The 20,163-nt window shown below is 48.0% G+C and overlaps 1 protein-coding gene across 8 annotated transcripts in view; it reads left to right on the top strand.

Moving 5' to 3' along the window:
• PITPNM2 (phosphatidylinositol transfer protein membrane associated 2) overlaps positions 1-20,163 on the top strand; it is a 1,093,290-nt gene that overhangs the window by 1,055,446 nt on the left and 17,681 nt on the right. For all 8 annotated transcript variants that reach the window (XM_078667590.1, XM_078667587.1, XM_078667588.1 and 5 more), the window contains 3 exons: positions 1,360-1,509; positions 1,610-1,793; positions 13,572-13,700. In XM_078667590.1, the coding sequence (XP_078523716.1) occupies positions 1,360-1,509; positions 1,610-1,793; positions 13,572-13,700 (463 nt within the window). The remainder of the gene's footprint in view (positions 1-1,359; positions 1,510-1,609; positions 1,794-13,571; positions 13,701-20,163) is intronic.

The following is a 20,163-nucleotide window of genomic DNA, read 5'->3' as shown; positions in this document are numbered from 1 at the left end:
GTTTTCCTATAAACAATGAAAAAGCAGTGTCCCTCAGAACTGGGAAATTTCTTCCAAGCCGTGGGGGGCTTGTTCCATTTTAATGTCCAGCATCGCCCTGCAGTGTAGAAAAAAATTAAATAGCGTAGGCATGCCTTGCTGCAGCTAGCCTGCCACTATGGGACTCCAAGAGCAGGGCCGCTAAGACTCCATCATTTGAAATGTATCAGTTCCTCCACCTTTCTGTATGATACCATAGGACCACAAGGAATTTGGACAGAACAACCAGATGTTTGGAGAAGACCCAGTAACAGCCTCCTGACCCCGACAAGGCCTTTTGGTATCACAGTCCCAGATGAGGCTGAATTTATAACATATTAGACAGTTATTGAACTTCTTCAAGTGTAATAATAATATTAAATAGACTAATAATTATAGTGGTATTCTAACCATACAGCTTTTGTTGGAAAAGAAATGCACAAAAGCTTGTATTTTAGCAACTTCAGTGCATCTCAATAGCAAGGTTAACATCCATTGCCTCGATGACTGAGCAGTTTTGGGAAACATCCTTTACAACGCTACTTTTACCACGCAGTGCCTTTACAAAGAAGGTTTTTCAACGCAAGTCATTACAACGAATTGCGCTGGGGGCACTCTAGGATAGGTAATAGTTTAATTTACTATCCAACACCTTCCCTACTATCCACGGGGACTGGAGTTGGAATAGTAAATTAAACTATTCACTATCCAGCACCCCCCAACGCAAGTCGTTGTAACGACTTGCGTTGAAAAACCTGCGTTGTAAAAGCATGCGTGGTAAAAGCATGCGTTGTAACAACGTACATCCGCAGTTTTGCACCGGTGACCAGGCAATTTTGCACTGACGAACCAGTTCATAATTATATTTGTATGGACGCGTTAGTGTAAGAACAATCTTCATATTAACTTATAAAGATGCTTTGCACTGGTTGGTCTGTGGAAATACCAAGCTCTTGTTAAAGAAGACTTAAGGAAAAGTTTGTGCCAAAGGAAGACATTGTGCTGCTGAACCACTAGTTCAGACTTACAAAGCACGTAGCTGCATATCAGGAGGAAAGTGAGAAAGATTATGGAAACACAGGGAGGGCTAATTGGGACTAGTGAGCAAGCTTGATAGCTTTGTACGGTACTGAATAGAATTGTTATCTGCTGTAAGGATAAAAACCATCAGTCACGCTGTCATCCCACTACATTTGCAGACAAGCATGTTGTGGTCACTGTATTGACAAAATGTTATCTGCACCTAACTTGAGTGAAATAAATATGAAGTATTTAATGCATTGGTGTGCTGTCAGTACCCTGCAATCATTCCTTAAACCAGTGTACCTGTCCTTTTTTCAGGGGGGACCATACCTTTGCAGACAGCTACATGACAGTCCTTCCAAAAACCAGTGAATTTGTAGTATTCAGCATCGATGGCTCGTTCGCGGCCAGTGTGTCCATCATGGGGAGCGACCCCAAAGTTCGAGCCGGAGCGGTTGATGTAGTAAGGTGAGTGGGTGGAAAAATACATAAATTCACACTTAAGGTTAATCTTTACATATAGATGTAGGGCCAAGTACACTATTACATCGTTGTATTTCTTTTGCAGGCACTGGCAAGACCTTGGCTACCTCATAATCTACGTAACAGGTCGCCCCGACATGCAAAAGCAGCGGGTAGTGGCGTGGTTAGCACAGCATAACTTTCCTCATGGGATAGTCTCCTTCTGTGATGGCCTTGTGCATGATCCACTGCGGCATAAGGCTAACTTCCTCAGAGGTTTAATCACAGATGTAAGTACTTTGTTCTACTAAGGTTTTTTGAGAAACAGCAAAGAAAGACTACATTGTTTTATTGATTCCCACTGAAGCTCCATTGATGACCATTTTCATCTTTCACCCACGTGTACTCACTCCTCTATTCATTTCATATCCTCTGTGTCTTCCCAGCATGGTGTTTAGTGGTGCTGCAAGTTTCAGTCTCTGAACTGACCCGTACGGTGGGCCCAGCTAAAGAACAGTGATTACCTTTGTCTGTTTTATGCATTTGTGGTAGAAGTGCAGTTTTATATCATGAAGCTTCTTTAAATTATTCTTAGGTGCAACAGATTATTTTTGCAGGGTTCCTGGAATTTAGTTCCATGAAGGGTTAGTCCAGAGATGAGAATCCCTGAAAGGAAGAGTTTATGGCAACATAGAACCCTGGGAGCACAGCCTTTGAGCAAGCATGCAAGATGCTAGAACCCATAGCATTGCTCTCTAGAATACTCAATGAACCGAGGGTGTCTGGGGTACTATTAGACAGCCTGCCAAGGGAAGGATGCCAGTGCAGGACAGGCATGATCAGGGCATCCCAAATATAACAGAGTGGGTTGCCTTGGTTTGGGTTAGGTGCAGTCTGCCAAAATAAATGTTCAGCGATCTAAGGCAGTATTGCTGTCGTCGAATCTCGATGTATTGATACATTATGAACAGGACAGTTTAGGAGCAGATGTGAAAAATGTCCTCTGTTGTCAGGGGTATATAGCTGGTAAAAGGCAAAAGTGAGTGACTCATTCAGTTTGATCGGTTAGCGGAAGGCAAGCTGTGAGTGTAGTGTGAACATTTTACATTGCACTCATATTCATTCAACTCAAGGCTGTATTCCACCAGACTATCCCTCTGGAACCAGTGATTGGAGACAGCTGCACTTGCAAACACATGTTAGTGATGTAAGTTGATGCCCACCTTCAGCCCTTCACTTGGGTCTCAGCAGCAGTCATGGCTCTGCAACAGTGGAGCCTGCGTTCGATTCCTCTCTGCTGCTGCAGCGTATTGACGAAGATCTGCAAATAGATGTTCAAGATAACCAAGCATTGTTCTTTCTATGTCCTTTAACACTGGCCCACTGTCACCCGCTGAAGAAACGCCTAAAAAGAACCGTAGCGTTCCACAAACTACCCAAGATCATTGAAATGTACCCACTTATCTTATGCCGGCATGGTACAAGGATTGTAATTTCTAAAATATTTCAGTTCATACACAACACTATAGTAAAATATGCGTTTTATGTAGTGTCACTATGATATAGTATCAATAATGGCTCAATGAGGTAGAAAGTATCTCCCAGCCACTCATAATGTCGAGGAGAATTATTAAGTATTGACTTTGTTTGAATTCTTTACTCAGCTCAAGTCTCAAGGACATTGATTCATTTGAGGAGAAGGAATAAACCCCCCCCCCCTCCCCCATGGATGAAATAGCATAAAATGCATTGTAGTGATCTATGTATAATGTTAGTAATCAGTGCATTTACTTAGGTAATGCTCGTCTCACCTGTGTTACTATCATGTAGCATTTGCTAACCCACTTCTGAAGGGTTGGTAGGGCTGGGCATCACATATCTGTTTAAATTGAATTTATAGCATGCTTACTACCCTTGACAAGGTGTCAAAGCTCTTTACGGCGGGTAGCATGCTACCCAGGACCCCAAAGTTAGTGGTCCGTCGATTAGTTATTGGGGTTAGTTTTGCATGTTCATTCCATGCATTCACACCAGTTTCTTTGTGGCACAATATTGACACCGATGTGATCATTAGAGGGGGGCATGTGAGAAGCAATTGCTTGCTGGAATTAATAGGATAGTTATGGTTTCCAAAGAGCTTAAGACAGACAGGCATGAGATTTAGAGTAACTTGTATTCATAAGAGGCAGGAAGAAGGGAAACAGCGGCACACTTAAACAAAAATTGGGATGAAGTAGGTAAATGTTCGATAGAATGTCAATGTGTCATGCAGGATGGGGGGCGTGGCTTAAGCGCCGACCGGGATGGCTGCGTGAGCGAGTTGCTCCGCGCCAGGTCCCGTACTTTCTCCTGCAAACCGGAGCCCCGGGTCACCTGACGGCGGACATTGAGGTCCTGGAGGGTCACTGACTGGCCCCTGGTCGCCAAGTGTGGGCTGACCTGGAGACTGGCCCGGTCTGGCCGGACCAAGACGGCAAGATGGCGGCGCCGAATAAATGAAAGCGCCGAGGGCTGCGCTGTGAGGAGGCGCGAGACTGGAGGAAGGTGCCTAGAGGGCCGCTCCGAGGCGGTGAGCCGGGAGGCGGACTGCAGGTGCGGGCCGGAGCAGCAGCGGAGACCGGAGCGGCGAGCGGAGGTGGGTGGCGCCCCTCCCCCACCTGATTTCCCGGCCGGCCGGCTGGAGAGCTGGGCCCCGGCTTGCGCTGGGCGGGCAGAGGCGCGGCTGGAGCGGAGGGCCGCCGGGCCGTTGAGACGGCCGCAGCAGAGGCAGCAGAGACACAGCGAGAGGCAAGGAGTACCGGAGTGCTGCAGTGGGAGCTGCCCGTAGCACCAGGGCGTCCCGCGGGGCGGATTGACCGAGTGGCGGCTGGCGGACTGATCGCCGGTGCGGGGCCCGCCCGGTGGCCGGCGGGGGTGCGCTGGGCCTGCGCACTGATATTTCGGCCCCAACGAGTGCTGGAGCAGCGGTGGCCTGAATTCTGCGGCCCAGTTCGGGACATTGTGCATTGCTCCGAGTGAGCCTACGCTGGGCGCCAGGGGATGAGAACGCTACCCGGCGGGGAATAGCAGGATCTGCAGTGGGGCCTGGGGCGAGCTCCCGCTATCAGTCCAGTGTTTGCCAGGGGAGTGCTCTCTTGCGCCAGTGGCTGCCTGTCCCTACTTGAAGAGTCTGGGTGACGCTGCCCACCGATCGCGGCCGGCCCTCTCCTGGCGCGGGGAGTGGGCTGAAGATCGCAGGCTTGGCGGGGGCGGCGGGTTGGGACGGAGCCCATTCTGGTGCGGCTGGCTGGACCTGCCCGGGGACGTGGACTTCCGGCTGCCCGCCATCACGGGAGGGCGAGTGCTCCCTGGACCTGGGGCGCCCTGTGATTGTTGAGGGGCCTGCACCTCTGGACTGGAAGCTACCGGCTGGGAGTGGTGGCAGGGAAGCTGGCCCCGCGCGGTCAGGTTTGGCCTGGACATTGGAGAGTTACGCTCCTTCGGATATACCATTAGACGTCACAGGGCGAGCCTAGGACCGAACTGTCCGGAGGGACCGCCACCATAGGCTGTCTTCAGAGGGAACTGCTTGCTCAAGATGGCCGCGCAGGGAAATGGCGTCGTGGCGCCGCCTGAGCGTGGAAGCAAGGGATCTGAGGACGTGGAGGGCGATATCACGGTAGGGCCGTCGCCACAGGAACAACGGCTAAATCTCCGCCTTGATGCTATCTTGGCCGCGATTACTGCCACAAAGGAAGAACTACACCAGGACATAGCACAGGTGGCGACGGGGCTTGGCCTACTGAGAGCGGACCACGCCAAGCTCTCGGACAGAGTGAAAAACAGCGAACAACTGCTCCAGGAGCTGAAACCGGCAGTGGTTACCGCGGAACATAAACTTGAGGACGTTCTTCATAGATTGGCGATCCTGGAGCGGCGAGCTGAGGACGCGGAAGGACGTAATCGACGGAACAACGTGCGGGTGGTGGGGCTTCCAGAGAAGATTGAGAAAGGTGACGCAGTGTCCTACATGGAGGACTGGTTTCGAACAGTGGTGGCACCGGAAGGCCTGTCCCCCTTCTTCTCGCTGGAAAGGGCGCACCGGGTGCCTGCCAAGCCGCCCCTGGAGGGCAGACCGCCCCGACCGATGGTGGTCAAACTGCTGCACTTCAAAGATCGGGATCTGCTGATCCAGCGGGCGAGATCCCTGGGGCCCTTCCAGGTGGATAACAGTAAGGTGACGATTTTTCCGGATTACACGCAGGAAGTGCAGAGGGGCAGAGCTTCCTTCCTGTCGGTGAAGAAGGAGCTAAGAGAAGAAGGAATCCAATACTCCTTGCTTTTTCCGGCCAAGCTACGGGTCATAGTGGATGACAGGACTCATTTTTTCCAAACGCCCGATGAAGCATGGTCCTGGCTGGAACTGTATCGTGCGGGGACTGATCGTGCGCACAGGCCTACCAGGGATCGACAGCAGCCGGTCAGGGTCAGGAAGTCCCAACGTATCTGCTCCAGGAATAGGCGCCAGCGAGCTGAACGGGAGGCACAAATGCTGGCCGATAGACAGAGTGCGTTGGAGGCCACGGCTAGCATTACGGGGTCACAGCAAGAGGACGCTTCCAGAGGCTCGGCATCGGGAGGGGAAGGAGAGAAATCCGGTGACGAGGACTCAGAAGTGGGTGGAGGGCTGGGACCGGAGGTCACCCCACAGACATCGGATGGTATCTTTAATGGATGATGCTAATGGCTGCTGAGCATTTCTGGGTGGCCTGAAGGGGCGATTGATCCTGACCTTTACTTGCCTACCAGGTACGGGGCTGCACTAGCAGTGTGGGGCTTTGGGCGCGGGGTGGTTGCTCTGTCGTCCTGGTTAGGGGCTCCATAGCCCTCAATAGACCCTTAAGGTCTTCTGTGGTGCCGACCACAGGTTAGTGTGATGTGTTGGGTGTTTACGGTTTGGAACGGGGCTGAAGCTGGGTTACTAGGCCCTGTCCTGGGGAGGGGGTTGGGGGGAGTTGGGGTACATGTTTTGAAGGGGATGCACCATTGCTGCGATGCGGGTCACACATATTGGCATGCGCCACTGTTGGGATTGATGCTCTATGGGGACGTTACCTAACCTGAAATGTATCACATGGAATGTCCGGGGTATTCGTACTATGGTGAAGCGCCACAAGGTACACGCCTACCTGGTGAGGCGGGGTGTTCAAATAGCGATGCTTCAAGAGACACATTTGACGCAGCAGGAATGTGGAGCGTTGCAGAAGAGATGGAGGGGTCAGGTGTTTGGCACGACTTATTCGGCATTCGCCAGAGGGGTATTGATCTGGATTAGGGCGGGCACGCCTTTCCAAGTCACGAGTCAGAAGATAGATCCAGAGGGTCGCTATGTGGTGGTGGAGGGGCGGCTACATGGGAGGGAGGTGGTGCTGTGTAATATCTATGCCCCCAACGCTGATCAGGCTCGTTTCTTCGAGGGTTTATCGCGATCACTGGCATATTATTTAGCAGGCCCCGTACTGTTGGCAGGGGATTTTAACTCCATTACTGATGTGCTGATGGACAGATCGCACCCGCCCTTGGTTGACTCCCCAGTGCGCCGTCTGGCGACCCATAGGCGGGATTGGCAGGATAAGTGGGGTCTGGTAGATGTGTGGAGGGCGCAACACCCCGAAACTCGAGATTACTCCTACTTCTCTACGCTGCATGACCTACATGTTAGACTGGATTCAGTGCTGTGTAGCGATTCATTGGCGAGGGTGGTGACTGGCTCTGAGTATTTGTCCAGGACCATCTCGGACCATAATCCCCTGTTGCTCTCTATGCAATGGCAGCTGGCGAGATCGGCAGTCCCTACGTGGCGACTGCGTCCGGAAACGCTGGAGGACCCGGTGTTTTGCGACACGGTCCGCCAGGGCATAGACGGTTATTTTGAGGAAAATGCTGGATCGACAGCAGCTAGGGCGATTGAATGGGACGCAATGAAAGTGGTGGTGAGAGGGGTGTGTATGGGGCGGTTTCTGACCGTGAGAGGGGCGGTGCTGAATGACCTTGCGAAAGCGGAAGAAGTGTTGAGAGGGGTGGAACAGCAGAGGCCCGAGAGGCCGGAGATTCAGGACCGACTGTTGCAAGCCAAGGAGACTGTGGCGACTGAGACAGAGAGATTGCGGTGCTATGATTACAAATTGTATGCTGTGAAGGTACATGAGGAGCGGGATAAGGTGGGCACGCTCTTGGCGAAGCTGGCTGATCCGAACCCTAGGGGGTGCCCGGTCATGAGTGTGCGACAGGAGGACGGGGAGGTGGTCTACTCGCAGTCAGCGGTCCTGGGGCGCTTCCAATCTTACTATACAGGACTGTATGCCAGCCACCTCGAGGCGACGGCCACGGAAATAGAGGATTACCTGGAACGGATTCCTTTACCGTTACTGGATGGGGAGGAAGCCCGGGATCTAGGGAGGCCCATCACCCTGGCGGAAATCAAAGGGGCAATTGCTCATATGGCACGGAACAAAACCCCTGGGGTAGATGGACTGCCGGTCGAGTTCTACGCTAAATTTATGGAGGTATTAGCGCCCAGGCTGCAGATTGTATTTGAGGAAGCGAGACAATTGGGGCGGTTGCCCGACTCGATGAGGGAGGCGCTGGTGGTGCCGCTGCTGAAGCCGGGCAGGGATGCATTGGATGTCTCTTCTTATCGTCCATTGTCTATGCTAACCGTAGATTACAAGATCTTGAGTCGTATTCTAGCTACCAGGCTCCTACCGCTGATGACCTCCCTGGTGCATGGGGACCAGGCGGGCTTTATCCCGTCTAGGAGCACTTCGATGAATGTTCGTCGGCTGATCGGGGTTATAGATAGTGCGGCTGAGGCGGAACAGGGCCCAGTGGTGTTGACGGTTGATATAGAGAAGGCGTTTGACAGCTTGGAGTGGGACTTTCTGGATGGCGTGCTGTTGAAGTTCGGAGTCGGGGAGGGGTTCCGGCGTTGGACGAGAGTACTTTACTCCTCGGCTAAGGCGCGGGTACGGCTGGGGACCTTGGTCTCTCAGGTTTATCCTGTTGGCAGGGGCACGAGGCAGGGTTGCTCGCTTTCCCCGCTGCTCTTTGCCCTGGCTATGGAACCGCTAGCGGCGCAGGCGAGATCAGGCGTTCTTTACGAGGGAATAGCACAGGGTCCTGACTCGCACTATATCTCGTTATATGCCGACGACCTGTTATTGTACTTAGCGGACTCCGGGAGGGCGTTGGAAGGCGCGGTGGACATGTTGGGCAGGTTCGGGAGGCTCTCAGGCCTCAGGGTGAACTGGACCAAGACCTGCGTGTTTCCATTGCGGAAGACCACGCTCTGCCCACCGCTCTCGAGGCCTGTAGTGTGGGAACCTTCTTGCTTTGTTTATCTAGGAGTGCGCATCTACCATGACATAGTGGACCTCCTTGAGGGGAATGTGGGGCGCTGCATCCGAGCGTTGAGGGGTAGTATGGATTTCTGGGCGTCCCTTCCGCTGTCAGTGCTGGGTCGTGTTGCGCTGCTGAAAATGGTGGCTCTCCCGCGGTTGCTCTATTACTTTAGAACATTGCCGATATGGATCCCGCAGAGGATCTTTAGGGAACTGAGGACGTTGGTGACTGGCTTTCTGTGGGGCCAGGGTCGCCGGAGAGTGGCGCTGACCACCTTGATGAGACCCAAATGTGAAGGAGGGATGGCAGTCCCCGACTTTGAGTTATACTATTTGGCGGCGCAGCTCCAGATCCTGACTCAAAATGTGGCTAGGGAATTTAGGGGGCCTGATAGCGGCCGGGGGATCGGCGTTCAGAGGCATGTCTTGTCGGCTATCGTGATGCAACAGAGACTGGTTGATAGGGATCTTACGATGGAGGAGAGGACGCTTAGATTGTGTTGGAATAGGCACCTGAAGAGGGCTGGGAAGCGCCGGCCGTATGCTCCGGAGATTCCGCTGGGAATGCTGACTGCCTTGCCGCATGGCGGTGATTGGTCCCAACTGTTAACGTGGGAAGACCTGGGTTTGCAGATGGTGGGAGACCTCTATGTGGACGGGACGCTGGCCCCATTCCAGACTTTACAAGAGCAATTTGGCCTGCCGAATGGTACCTTCCTGTTGCATGCGGCGGTAACCGCTGCGCTGCAGCGGCATTGGGGAACTGGACTGGTAGAACCGGAGGTGACGATGGCGTGCCAATACGTGGTGATGGCCGCGGGCACCGTCAAGGCGGTGACCTGCCTCCACAACAGAATGTTGAATGAGGGACTGGTGCCTTTGGTTGAGTTGAAGTCACGGTGGGAGGCCAGCATAGGTAAACAAATCCCAGACGCATTATGGGCCCAGGTGCTGCACAGGACCTGGAAAGGAACGAGGAACGCGAGGTTTCAACAGGTGCATTTTTTTGTTATTCATCGAGCGTATTTGACTCCGGAGAGGTTGCGTCGACACTTTCAGGTGCTTGACGCCGTATGCCCCAGATGTCTAGTGCCTGCGGTAGATCTGGACCACATGCTGTGGGGGTGCCCGAGATTAGGGAATTACTGGTCTGAGATAGGGGACCTCCTGCAAGCGGTTACGGATCGAGAGGTGGACTTTGACATGGCTGCGTGCTTGCTTCTTTGGTTCCCGCACACCAAAAAGACCAAGGTGACGAGCAAATTCATTGGGTTGGGTTTAATACTGGCACAGCGGGAAATCACTTGGCACTGGAAGTCTAAAGAGGGGCCGTCTGTGCGGCGATGGAGGAATGAGTTGCTGAAATGGTCGGGCTGTGAGAGTGTGCTAAGGATGCGTCAGGCCACTAGAACTGGTAACGAGAAATGTTTAGAACTGGCACGGTCCTGGGAGTTGGTGGTGCAAGCTTTACGGGACTACTTAACGGAAGGCGAGGAATCTGATTAGATATTGGCCGGGATTCCATGGAACTGTTTGAATGTCAGAACTTCCTGGTAGTTGGCACCCTGGAGTAGGAGAGGAATGTTGGAGCCCGCATTAGCAGCAGTTGGTGGGGAGTGGGGGACATTGGGAAAGGATCATGGGAGGGGAGGTTAGCCGGCTCCGCAGCAGCCTCCCGGAATCGGGGGGCCCTGGGAAGTCATCATGAAGATTAGGAGAAATACTGGTGAAATGTCCTAGCGCGGGCTGGAGTGGGGTGAATAGGTTGTTATGGGGTAAAAGCAGTCACGATATGTTGCGTTCGACCTATGGCCCGACCAGGGCGCACGCTGAGGTGCCTCCAGTGAACTGATTCATTGATACGCCGCCCTGCCTCCGGGATGTGGGCTAATCGGCTGTGTATTGTGCTACTATCAGTCTGAATGTTGAGGGCCCTCAGTGTATAGGTTGGCCTGTTGCTCTTGGTTATTCCTGATTCTGCAATAAAAATATATTTACAAAAAAAAAGTTGTCATGCAGGATTTTAAGGAATGTAGATGTGGAGAATTTTTGCATGCAAAATGTAGATGTAAACCTGTTGAAAGAAACCCCTTAAAATTCTGCTCCTATGAAATATTGCTTACACAACCTTTGTAGAGGCATTTAAGAGGTGACACAGATACTTCCAACAGTGAAAAGGAAGCCCAGTGCTTGTTGAGACCCCTTTACTGTCAAGCAGTGCGACAAATCAGGACATTCCGTTACCTATAATTTTTATTAATTTTTTATTATAAAGCCCCAGAGGCCCTTTTTATATACCTACTACAGTAGTATATTTAATACTGTAAAGAATCGCTATGGTTTATGCAAATCATATGCCCCACACATAAACTATGCCTACAATATGAAGCATGTAAACACACAGCAACTTACAAATATAACAAGCCAATAGATGAACACATTACAGCAGTCATTAGTATATTCAGTCCATATTTGTGACTCATTCAATACCTGGTTCAGCAGTTATTGCCTTCTGCATCCACCTGAAGAGCACCCCCACAGAAACACACCATGTCCGGGAGAATTGATGCTCCTGAGGTCTCCTTCACCTTCCAGCATGCACCCTGATCGTACCTGTGCACGGGCCCTCTGAAAAGGGCAATGCCCCTAGCAAGTTCTGGATAATAGAAAAAAGCAAAATTGTAAGTCCAGACGTGCTGCTTGTTGAAGGTGTCACATGACACAGGAGGCAGTCACTGGTCAGCATCATCTCGAAAGAGGGCAGACCTGGAGCATGGTCTATCACATGTCAGCGTTAGCACTGGCAGGCTGGCAGCAGGGATCGCCTCTGAAAGATCCGGGTAAAGGTGAAACACCTCACAGATGTACGGGCTTATTTCAGGTTTCGTCAGACCAGTGACGGGACACAGGACAGGATCACATCTGAAGGGCTAGCAGGGCAGAATCAGTCATGTGGTAGTCTTGCATCCGAAATGGTGATAGAGATTTGGAAGAGAGAGTCCTGTCCTAAGCACCCTCTTTTATCCGATGCCCCACACCGAGCACTCCTGTGGGGTATGATGAAAATTAACTGAACTCAACAGATCCTGGGTATCTGTTGTACCCCAACAGGTCTCTTGGTACTACTGATTGAAAGTAGATGTGCATAGGTGGAAAACGTGATCATACTTATTTTATCAACCTCAGAAGGATAAAAGACTGAGTGGACCTGCTGGGGTATCAACTGGTGACGGTGTGGTCCAATACAGATCTCTGCAGTGGATGCATTTGTCCAATAGCCACCAGCCCCTGCTTAGAAGAGTCATATGACAATTTTTAAAAACAAGCCCTGTGTACTAGTGGCTAAATGTACATTTGGTAGCTGAAGACCTGGGTCCTAATCCTGGCTGCGGCAAGTGGCCCAAAATGTTTGATTCATGAAAAACCTCTTTATTTTCTATCCCTCAAACTGCAAATATGTGTTGCGCAAGTATGAGCTGTCTGTTTCTTAACGCCTCAATCCATGTCCCAACCCACAGCTCCTCACTCCTCATCACTGCAGGTTTCTGTAAGACATTCCACCACTTATATATTTGAAGGCTTTCAAAAGATTCCACCTGTTGCTTCATTCAAATTAAAATGAAAGCACAATTGCTAAAATGAAAAATATTTTTTCAAATATTTAGACATTTATAGATTACAAATATTGTGGGTTTTTCTCAAATATATTTAATTGCTCCAAAAATCTTACATTTTCGGTAGATGGTTTTCATGATAGAAATTTGACTGCATTAATTTGCTTTTTATGCGGTACCAAATCTTGGGTAACCCATGAAGGGCCATGTAGACAATATTCATTGTATTTTGTCATTTTAACCACTGACTATAAAACAGAGGTCTATTTAGATACCTGTGTATACATCTGGCCTATTTGGATGTACACTGAAAACCCTTCTTCTGTAGTGTACACATGTAGACATGTTTGTGCGCCTATTTTGCTTTTAATACCAATTATATATGAGCTTGTATGAATCTACATTTTAGTATGATGTTCAAAATCTGCTTTTTATAGCCTTCGTAGTACAGCAAATTGACAAACATATCCTTCTATAGACACCAGGGGGCACATTTATCATTCATTCACGCATAAAGCCAGCTTGCTGCGCTAAGGGAAAGGGTAGGAATATGCTGTATTTACATTCCTATCCTTTCCTAGCGCTGGCACAATTTTGGCTGCCTTAGTGCCAACGTAGTCACCCTTGCATCATGGTGCAAGGGTGCCTGCATTGTGGGAAGGATTGTTTTTGTGCAGGAAGGAGAACCTTCCTGCACAAAAACAATCCTGATCAGCATTTTCCTCTTGCAATGCTATTTCTGGTCCGAATCAAGGATGTTACTGTATGGGAGGGGGTTCAATGTTGGACACCACGGCTTGGACACCATGGGCGTTCCATGCCCGACTGATAGAATAATCACAGACTTCATAAATAATTCCGGTTTGTTTTTTAAGAAAATTATCCCATGTAGATATAACATATTACATATCCCATGTGGATAATCTGAAATTCTGGTATGGGTCTACCCTTGTATTTTATTGAAGGACACCGTGGCCTTACAGGTTCATCAAAGCTGTAATGGCAAAACTAGCATTGCTATCAGTTTGTGAACATGAGACCTTTTCCTGACTCTTTCAATTATACCTTTCCACAGTTGCACATGAAAGTTCATGCAGCGTACGGTTCTACCAAGGATATTTCCGTATACAGCACCATCGGTCTGCCGCCTGCACAAATTTATATTGTTGGTCGCCCAACCAAGAAATTACAGCATCAGTGTCAGGTAATATAACTATCCTTTATATTTTTTGGGGTGTTCGAAACCAAGTGCGGGTTATTGGTTCTCACCCTGAGCTTTACCTACCATTGTAATTGGCGCTAGCAACTCTAACGTTGTGTGATAGAGAAAAATAGGTAGATTTTATTCGGACATTCTTAAAATCTTTAATGCAACACATTTCTACACCAAGGGAAATAACAAGCTCATCAGGTGTGAGTGTCTTTCTGTCCTTATCGCTGCAAGTTCAATAGCACTGATTAAGAGTTGTGCAGAAGGAAGGCACCACAGCTTGTATGCCTTAACCAAGCCAATTTTACAAAGCACTCGACAGGGTAATTTTATGATATACATATGTAGGAAATTTGCCTTTTGTGCGGTCTACCCAAATTATTTATTTTTATAGGATTGAAGTTACTGGTATTGTTTTAATTGGGGCACAAGGGAAATGGCTAAAGTTCCTCATGCAAGTGCTCTGATCCCTAAATAAGATGACAGTTTGGCCAATCTCAAGTGGTATATTTAACATTAAAGTAAAAATACATACATTTAATGCAGGAAGTACACCAGTGACATAAAGATTGTATGTAACATGAAGGCTGAATTGTGCATTGTGGTATATAAATAAATAATACCGGATCTAGGTTTGACTAGGCATAGTAATAACAGATAGCTCAATAAATAAGAGTCAAGATTCGAGGTAGTAGGAGTTTTGCAGGTTTATTACAGCATAAAGGACAGGAACAGGACAACCTGCATAGGAATAGGATGGCAGGGCCCGGCAGCTGCCGGGGCTGGATCTGGGATGAGCGTGCTAGCATTTAATAACAATACACAAGCATATATAGTAAAACAGTTGCATTACAGTACATATGATAGGCGGAGCGGTGGGTGGAGCAAAGGGTGTGACGCGTAGCAGTCGCGAAAGATAAGGGTGAAAGTGGGTGTAACAGGGCGTATACATAGATATGTGATGCAAACGTAGCAGAATATGTCATAAATGGGGCGGAAACATGGAGGGGGCTACCTAAGGAGCCGGGACCTCTAACCTGATGGTGCGCGCAAACTGGCAATGACGTATTACTAGGAGAAGCTGGGGGCTACGAACTCTGTGCTAGGAGCAGAGACTGAAGTCTGGAGAGTCAGGGCGACATGTACCTAAACAGTATCTAGTATCTGATGTTTAGAGAACATGTTGATATAAACTAGAAGTCAGGAGGGGAAAGGCTAACTTGATTCTAAGACTGGAGCATGCATTATTCTACATGTAGTGCGTGATGAAGAATACTAAATGACCATTAATACAGTATTTCTCTTACATGGAGACGTAAAGGCTAGACTATGACGGAAACTATTGATGCGGTTCAGTAGCTTAGGAATGCAGAGAAGGAGGGCTGGACTGATAACTAGAATCATAACATACTCTTGGCAGACTCAGAGGCAGAGCCAGGCTGGGCCAGGCACTGCGAGGCAGGAAGTGAGTGAAGGGTCAGGAACACAGGTGGGGGCTGTATCGCTCCTCAGCGAAGCTCAGGAGACAGAAGCTGAATCTAGTGTCCGGGCCCTTTTGAGGCCTAGAAACGGGGACTTTACAATGAAATAACGTGCACACTGAGAAACGTGGCAACGTAACTTTACATAGGCCTGATATTCGTAGTATTCACGAGAACTGGAAATAGACATACTAGAGATGGACAAAACTGTAATTGCGTCATTAATCGAACATGGGGAATACATATGCATATTAATCATGCACAGATAACATATGATGGAGGACGCGTAGGGACACAGAACATGGCAAAATTTACTTTTCCACAGCATCCACACCACCTACATGAGTGACTTTAAAAAGAAGCCTTCAGCCTTGCCAGCTCAACCCTAAACTACTATGATCAAAGCAGTAGCAAAGCCATGTCAAAGGAAACCGTTTTTGACATGTTTACTTTTGACATTAGTTAAGTCACCTACAAGTTGTGGTTCAAAGCCAAACAGTCAGGGTGCGTAATGTGCAAAGCTGAGGTATGACTATTATTTATAGATCAAAAGGTCCTGATACGTTCCTTCCTCCTATTCAGCACAGGGTAATTCTAGTCAGGATGGACAACACAACTGCCATGTATTACTTACAGAAAAAAGGTGGCACACAATTCCTGCAGTTGTCTTCTCTAGCTCAGAGCATTTAGCGGTGGGCTATAAATCATGAAATCCATCACCTCATAGAATACGTACCCGATGTGGACAACGACTTGGCAGATCTGATCAGCAGGATGTATCTGAAAATCCATGAGTGGGAACTTCACCTCCGAGTCCTCCTTCCACAGTTGGCAGTTCACATAGACCTGTTCGCCACTGCCAAAAATGCAGGCCTCCAGGCTTCCACATCCACAATTGATGCACAATGCACTATGAATAAACTGGTCAGGGATATTTGCCTGTGCTTTGACGCCTCTACCACTTCTTCCATTCCTGGATTGGAAGCTTCGGCATACATCTCCTACTCTCATCTTAGTATCCCCAACCAGCCTTAGTTCACCACCCTTCTCAACCTCTTTCTAGTGCCTCAAAAGAAGATGCTCAACCGGACGGATCTTTTCTCCCAAAACCAAGGCACTCATCCCAGCCCATAAACAGCTTAATCTTGCGATTTAGCTCCTGAAGTCCTAGAATCTGACCATTCTTAAAGAAGCACGCAGGTCCACAACCAGAGCCTGCTGTCCAGCTAAGTGGAAACAGTTTGTACATTACTCCATCCCTAAACACATTGATACTCTCAAGGAAAAAGTTCAAGACATTGTTTGTTACCTGCTTCACTTGCAGAGGCCCGGACTGGCTTATACTCCTATCAAACTCCACTTGGCTGCTTTCACTGCTTATCTTCTCCAAAACTGATAACACACTTCGCTTTTCAGGGTGCCTCTCGTCAGAGCCTCCATGGAAGGGCTCCAAAAGTGTATTCAACCATGGATGCCACCTGCTTCTGTGTGGAACATCAACATTGTTTTCACTAGACTAATCACACTACACGCTTGACCCTTACAGTTTCCTACCTGGAAGGTGGCTTTTCTGGTAGCCATCACTTAGTTCATGTGTGTTAGTGTGATACAGGCTCTTGATTAACCTTTTTTCAAGTACACCACAATAGGGTTGGTCTCAGGACAACCCCCAAATTCCTACCTAAGGAGGTCTCTAGCTTCCACCTCAATCAGACCATAGAACTCCCAGTGTTCTTTCCACATTCAGAATCTAGCAGAATAAGCTCTTCACATGTTAGTTGTCAAAAGAGCGCTTATGTATTACCAAGCCCTTCCATATGACACAACAACTTTTGTCTCGTTCTCCAAACCACACAAAGGACATGCTCTATCTAAGGCATTTACAGCATGCTAGCTGGTCAGATGTATACAGATCAGTTATGCTAAATCCAAACGATCTATACCTGCCCCTCGAAGAACTCACTCTACCTGCAAAAAAAGAGCTTCTATGGCTTTCCTGGGCAATATTCCTATAGTCGACATCTGCAAGGCAGCTACTGGTATAACCCTCCCACATTTACAAAACATTACTGTGTGGATGTTTTAGATCACCAACAAGCTAACTTTGGTCAGACTGTCTTTGGCACGCTTAACAAATCTTCTGCAACATCCTCATGCTAGCCACCACTTCTGGGAGGACTGCTTTACAATCTATAAACACAGCATATATATATCTACAGGTAAACAAGCCAAGAACGGAAAACGTTACTTACCTTGTAATCCTCTCTTTTTGGCATGCATTGCTGTAGATTCATAGGTGCCCACCCTCCTCCCCTGATGTTCGTAGGTGTTGCAGACATTTTTTGTTTCTTTCAACTTTGATCCTTAATCTTTCCTTAGCATGATGATCTTTCTGTATCTCTATGTTCCATCTACACCCTACATGCAGAAAAAAATCCAACAGTGGAGCCGATGCCCTTGTGCATTACCAGGTGGAGTCACTACACCTTGTCACTACACCTTTTGACGCGGAAAGACTTCTAAGAAAAAGAACTTGCACACGTCCAAGACTAACACTAAATGGCAGGAGTATGCACTCCATGTGGATCTAAAGCACTACATGATGCAAACAGATGTTTACAGGGTAAGTAACACTTTCCTTTCAATGTTTAATGGACTTTCCCTAATCTCTATAACAAACAAATCTGTATTTTAATATTTCTTCATATTCACTTTTTCATGTTATTTTCTTCACAATGGGATTCTCCATTATTACAATGAAATTCTGCATTTGCAACAGGTAAATGCAATAACATGCAAATTCATCTCTGTCTCACCATGGCAGTCATTATCAGCTCCCTCCGCCTTCTTCAGTATAGTAAGATGTATTCTTATTGGTATTTATTAATCATGCCTTAGCCATGTCAGATGTTTGAGAACCATACTATTGAGTTCTTTAACATAGTTTATTTTGCTAATTTTCTTCAAATACAGCATATCTTTACCCCAGCCTGTATATTTTATATCAACAATATTTCTAGGTAGGCACTGCTATTTCAGGTCAAAGCTCAAAACTAAAGTACATTCCTTTCCCAGAAATAAATGTCTATTTATTTTAGAGATTAACTTCAGACACGATTCTTGTTCAGGCATTCACAAGGCTTTCCAGATAAATGCAAGTGCTTTGAAGCTTTTTTGTTTCCTGTGGTTGTGCCCAAGTTAAGTGCTTTCTTTTGCACTAATGCAAATCCTTGTGTATAGAACCCCCCCTGCCACCACCCGCCAGCGATCTGTATGTGCAACAACAATCGCCTTAACCTATCCTATCTATGAAGGTTCGAATTTCGTCATCTAACATTTGTTGCATAGGGCCAACACATTACTACAGTATTCCACCACGCCTGCCACACCTTAGCATGCTTCTGCGGGCAGCCCTGTGCCCTATACACCACTATCTCTAAACCCATGGAGTGATCCATGCCCCTCCTCCTCTCCGGCAAGGAAGGGGAAGTCGTGACTTTCCATTCTCGCTATGTCATGTTTGGCAACGGTCAACCCCGATTAGTTTGTACAGGTTACCACCCAGTATACAGTTAATATGTAGGAGGGTAAGTTTTGGGTTCCACTGGGACATTCCAACTCAGGATCCTGCTCAGGCAAGTAGTCTCTCCGAGCCAAACCGATCCAAGATAGGACAGCCCCGCACAATATGTAGGAATGTCCCCTCTGCGTTTCAACAAGGGAGGCAATAACCCTCATCCTCCATAGGCGATGTCTTGTGAGGTGTGTCCTGTGAAGGTATTTAAGTTGTATCAGTCGAGCCTGGCTGCAATAGTCTCTGCTCTAGGTGGACCCCAAGCCTCAGTCCAGTCATCATCTTCAGGGTTTCCCAAATCACCTTCCCATGCCCTCCACAAGGCAGTGAATGTGTCTGGTTGGTTGGAGATGAGAGTCTGGTATATACTAGCAACCTTATGATCTCCCAGGTCCCCTGAGAGAAGCTTACCCTCTAGCGGATTAAATCAGAGGAGTTTATTTAGGGCTGTTATTGTCACTGGGAGCCTAATGTGGAGAATACGGTTAAATACCGTCTCTCAGGTGCTATATTCTGGCAGAAAAGTCAATTTGAGATATCAAGCCTGGTTTTGTATTTTTTCCGCACTATATTATTCATTAATGCAGCACTGCGTGCATTTTGCACTACAAATGTCTTAGTGCAAGTGTTTAAATGTCTGTAATACAAAACTAAACTATATGAATTGTACGGTTTTGATATGGGAAACCAGGGTTATTCATTTGAGAGGTGCAAATTTCAATCACACCTTGGTATTAAATTTGATCTAAGATCTCCCTGACCTCTTTTTTTATCTTCCTGCTTTATTGGATTCTGCGTCTGTGCAGTCAGAGTATTTTTTAGTGGAATAATGTAGTAGGTTGAATCCTCATCCCATCCAACATGGTTTTTGCATAGTGCCACAGCTAGGGCTACCACCCTCTCCTGTACATATGTATATTTGAGATATCTGAGAACAGGGTCGGAAAATGTTGGTAAAATTACAGTTTCTCCCCTAGGGCAGCCCATGACGAATGCTGGAGGCCCATCTTGTTCAGCTAACAAAATGTCATAGCCTCTAACTTTCCTGGGCGTGTCCCCCTCCGTTTGGAGTGATATTTCATATAACTTATGTGGGACACTTACCCTAGTATCAGGTGTTTCCACCTTGATGTAATCATTCAACTCCGCTGTCACCAGAAATTCCATCAGGTTCTGGCAGGCTATTGTTACTTTTGCTGCAGTGTGTAACTCGTCAGAGCCCATTCTGCGTTTAGCAGTAGAGTCCTCAGAATTCTGTCCCTGTCTGATATTTAGACCTGCAACCTTCTTCTTTTTGAACTGTGGCTTTTGTTTTGGTTTATCTTCTTTTTTGAAAGTATAGTCTTGAGCGTGCTACTTGTCTCTGGACTTTGTACGCTCTTCTTGTCTGTCTGACCGTCCT

This window comes from Lissotriton helveticus, chromosome 11 (assembly GCF_964261635.1).
Source record: "Lissotriton helveticus chromosome 11, aLisHel1.1, whole genome shotgun sequence".
Lineage (NCBI taxonomy): Eukaryota > Metazoa > Chordata > Amphibia > Caudata > Salamandridae > Lissotriton > Lissotriton helveticus.
This window is presented reverse-complemented; position numbering and strand designations above follow the sequence as displayed.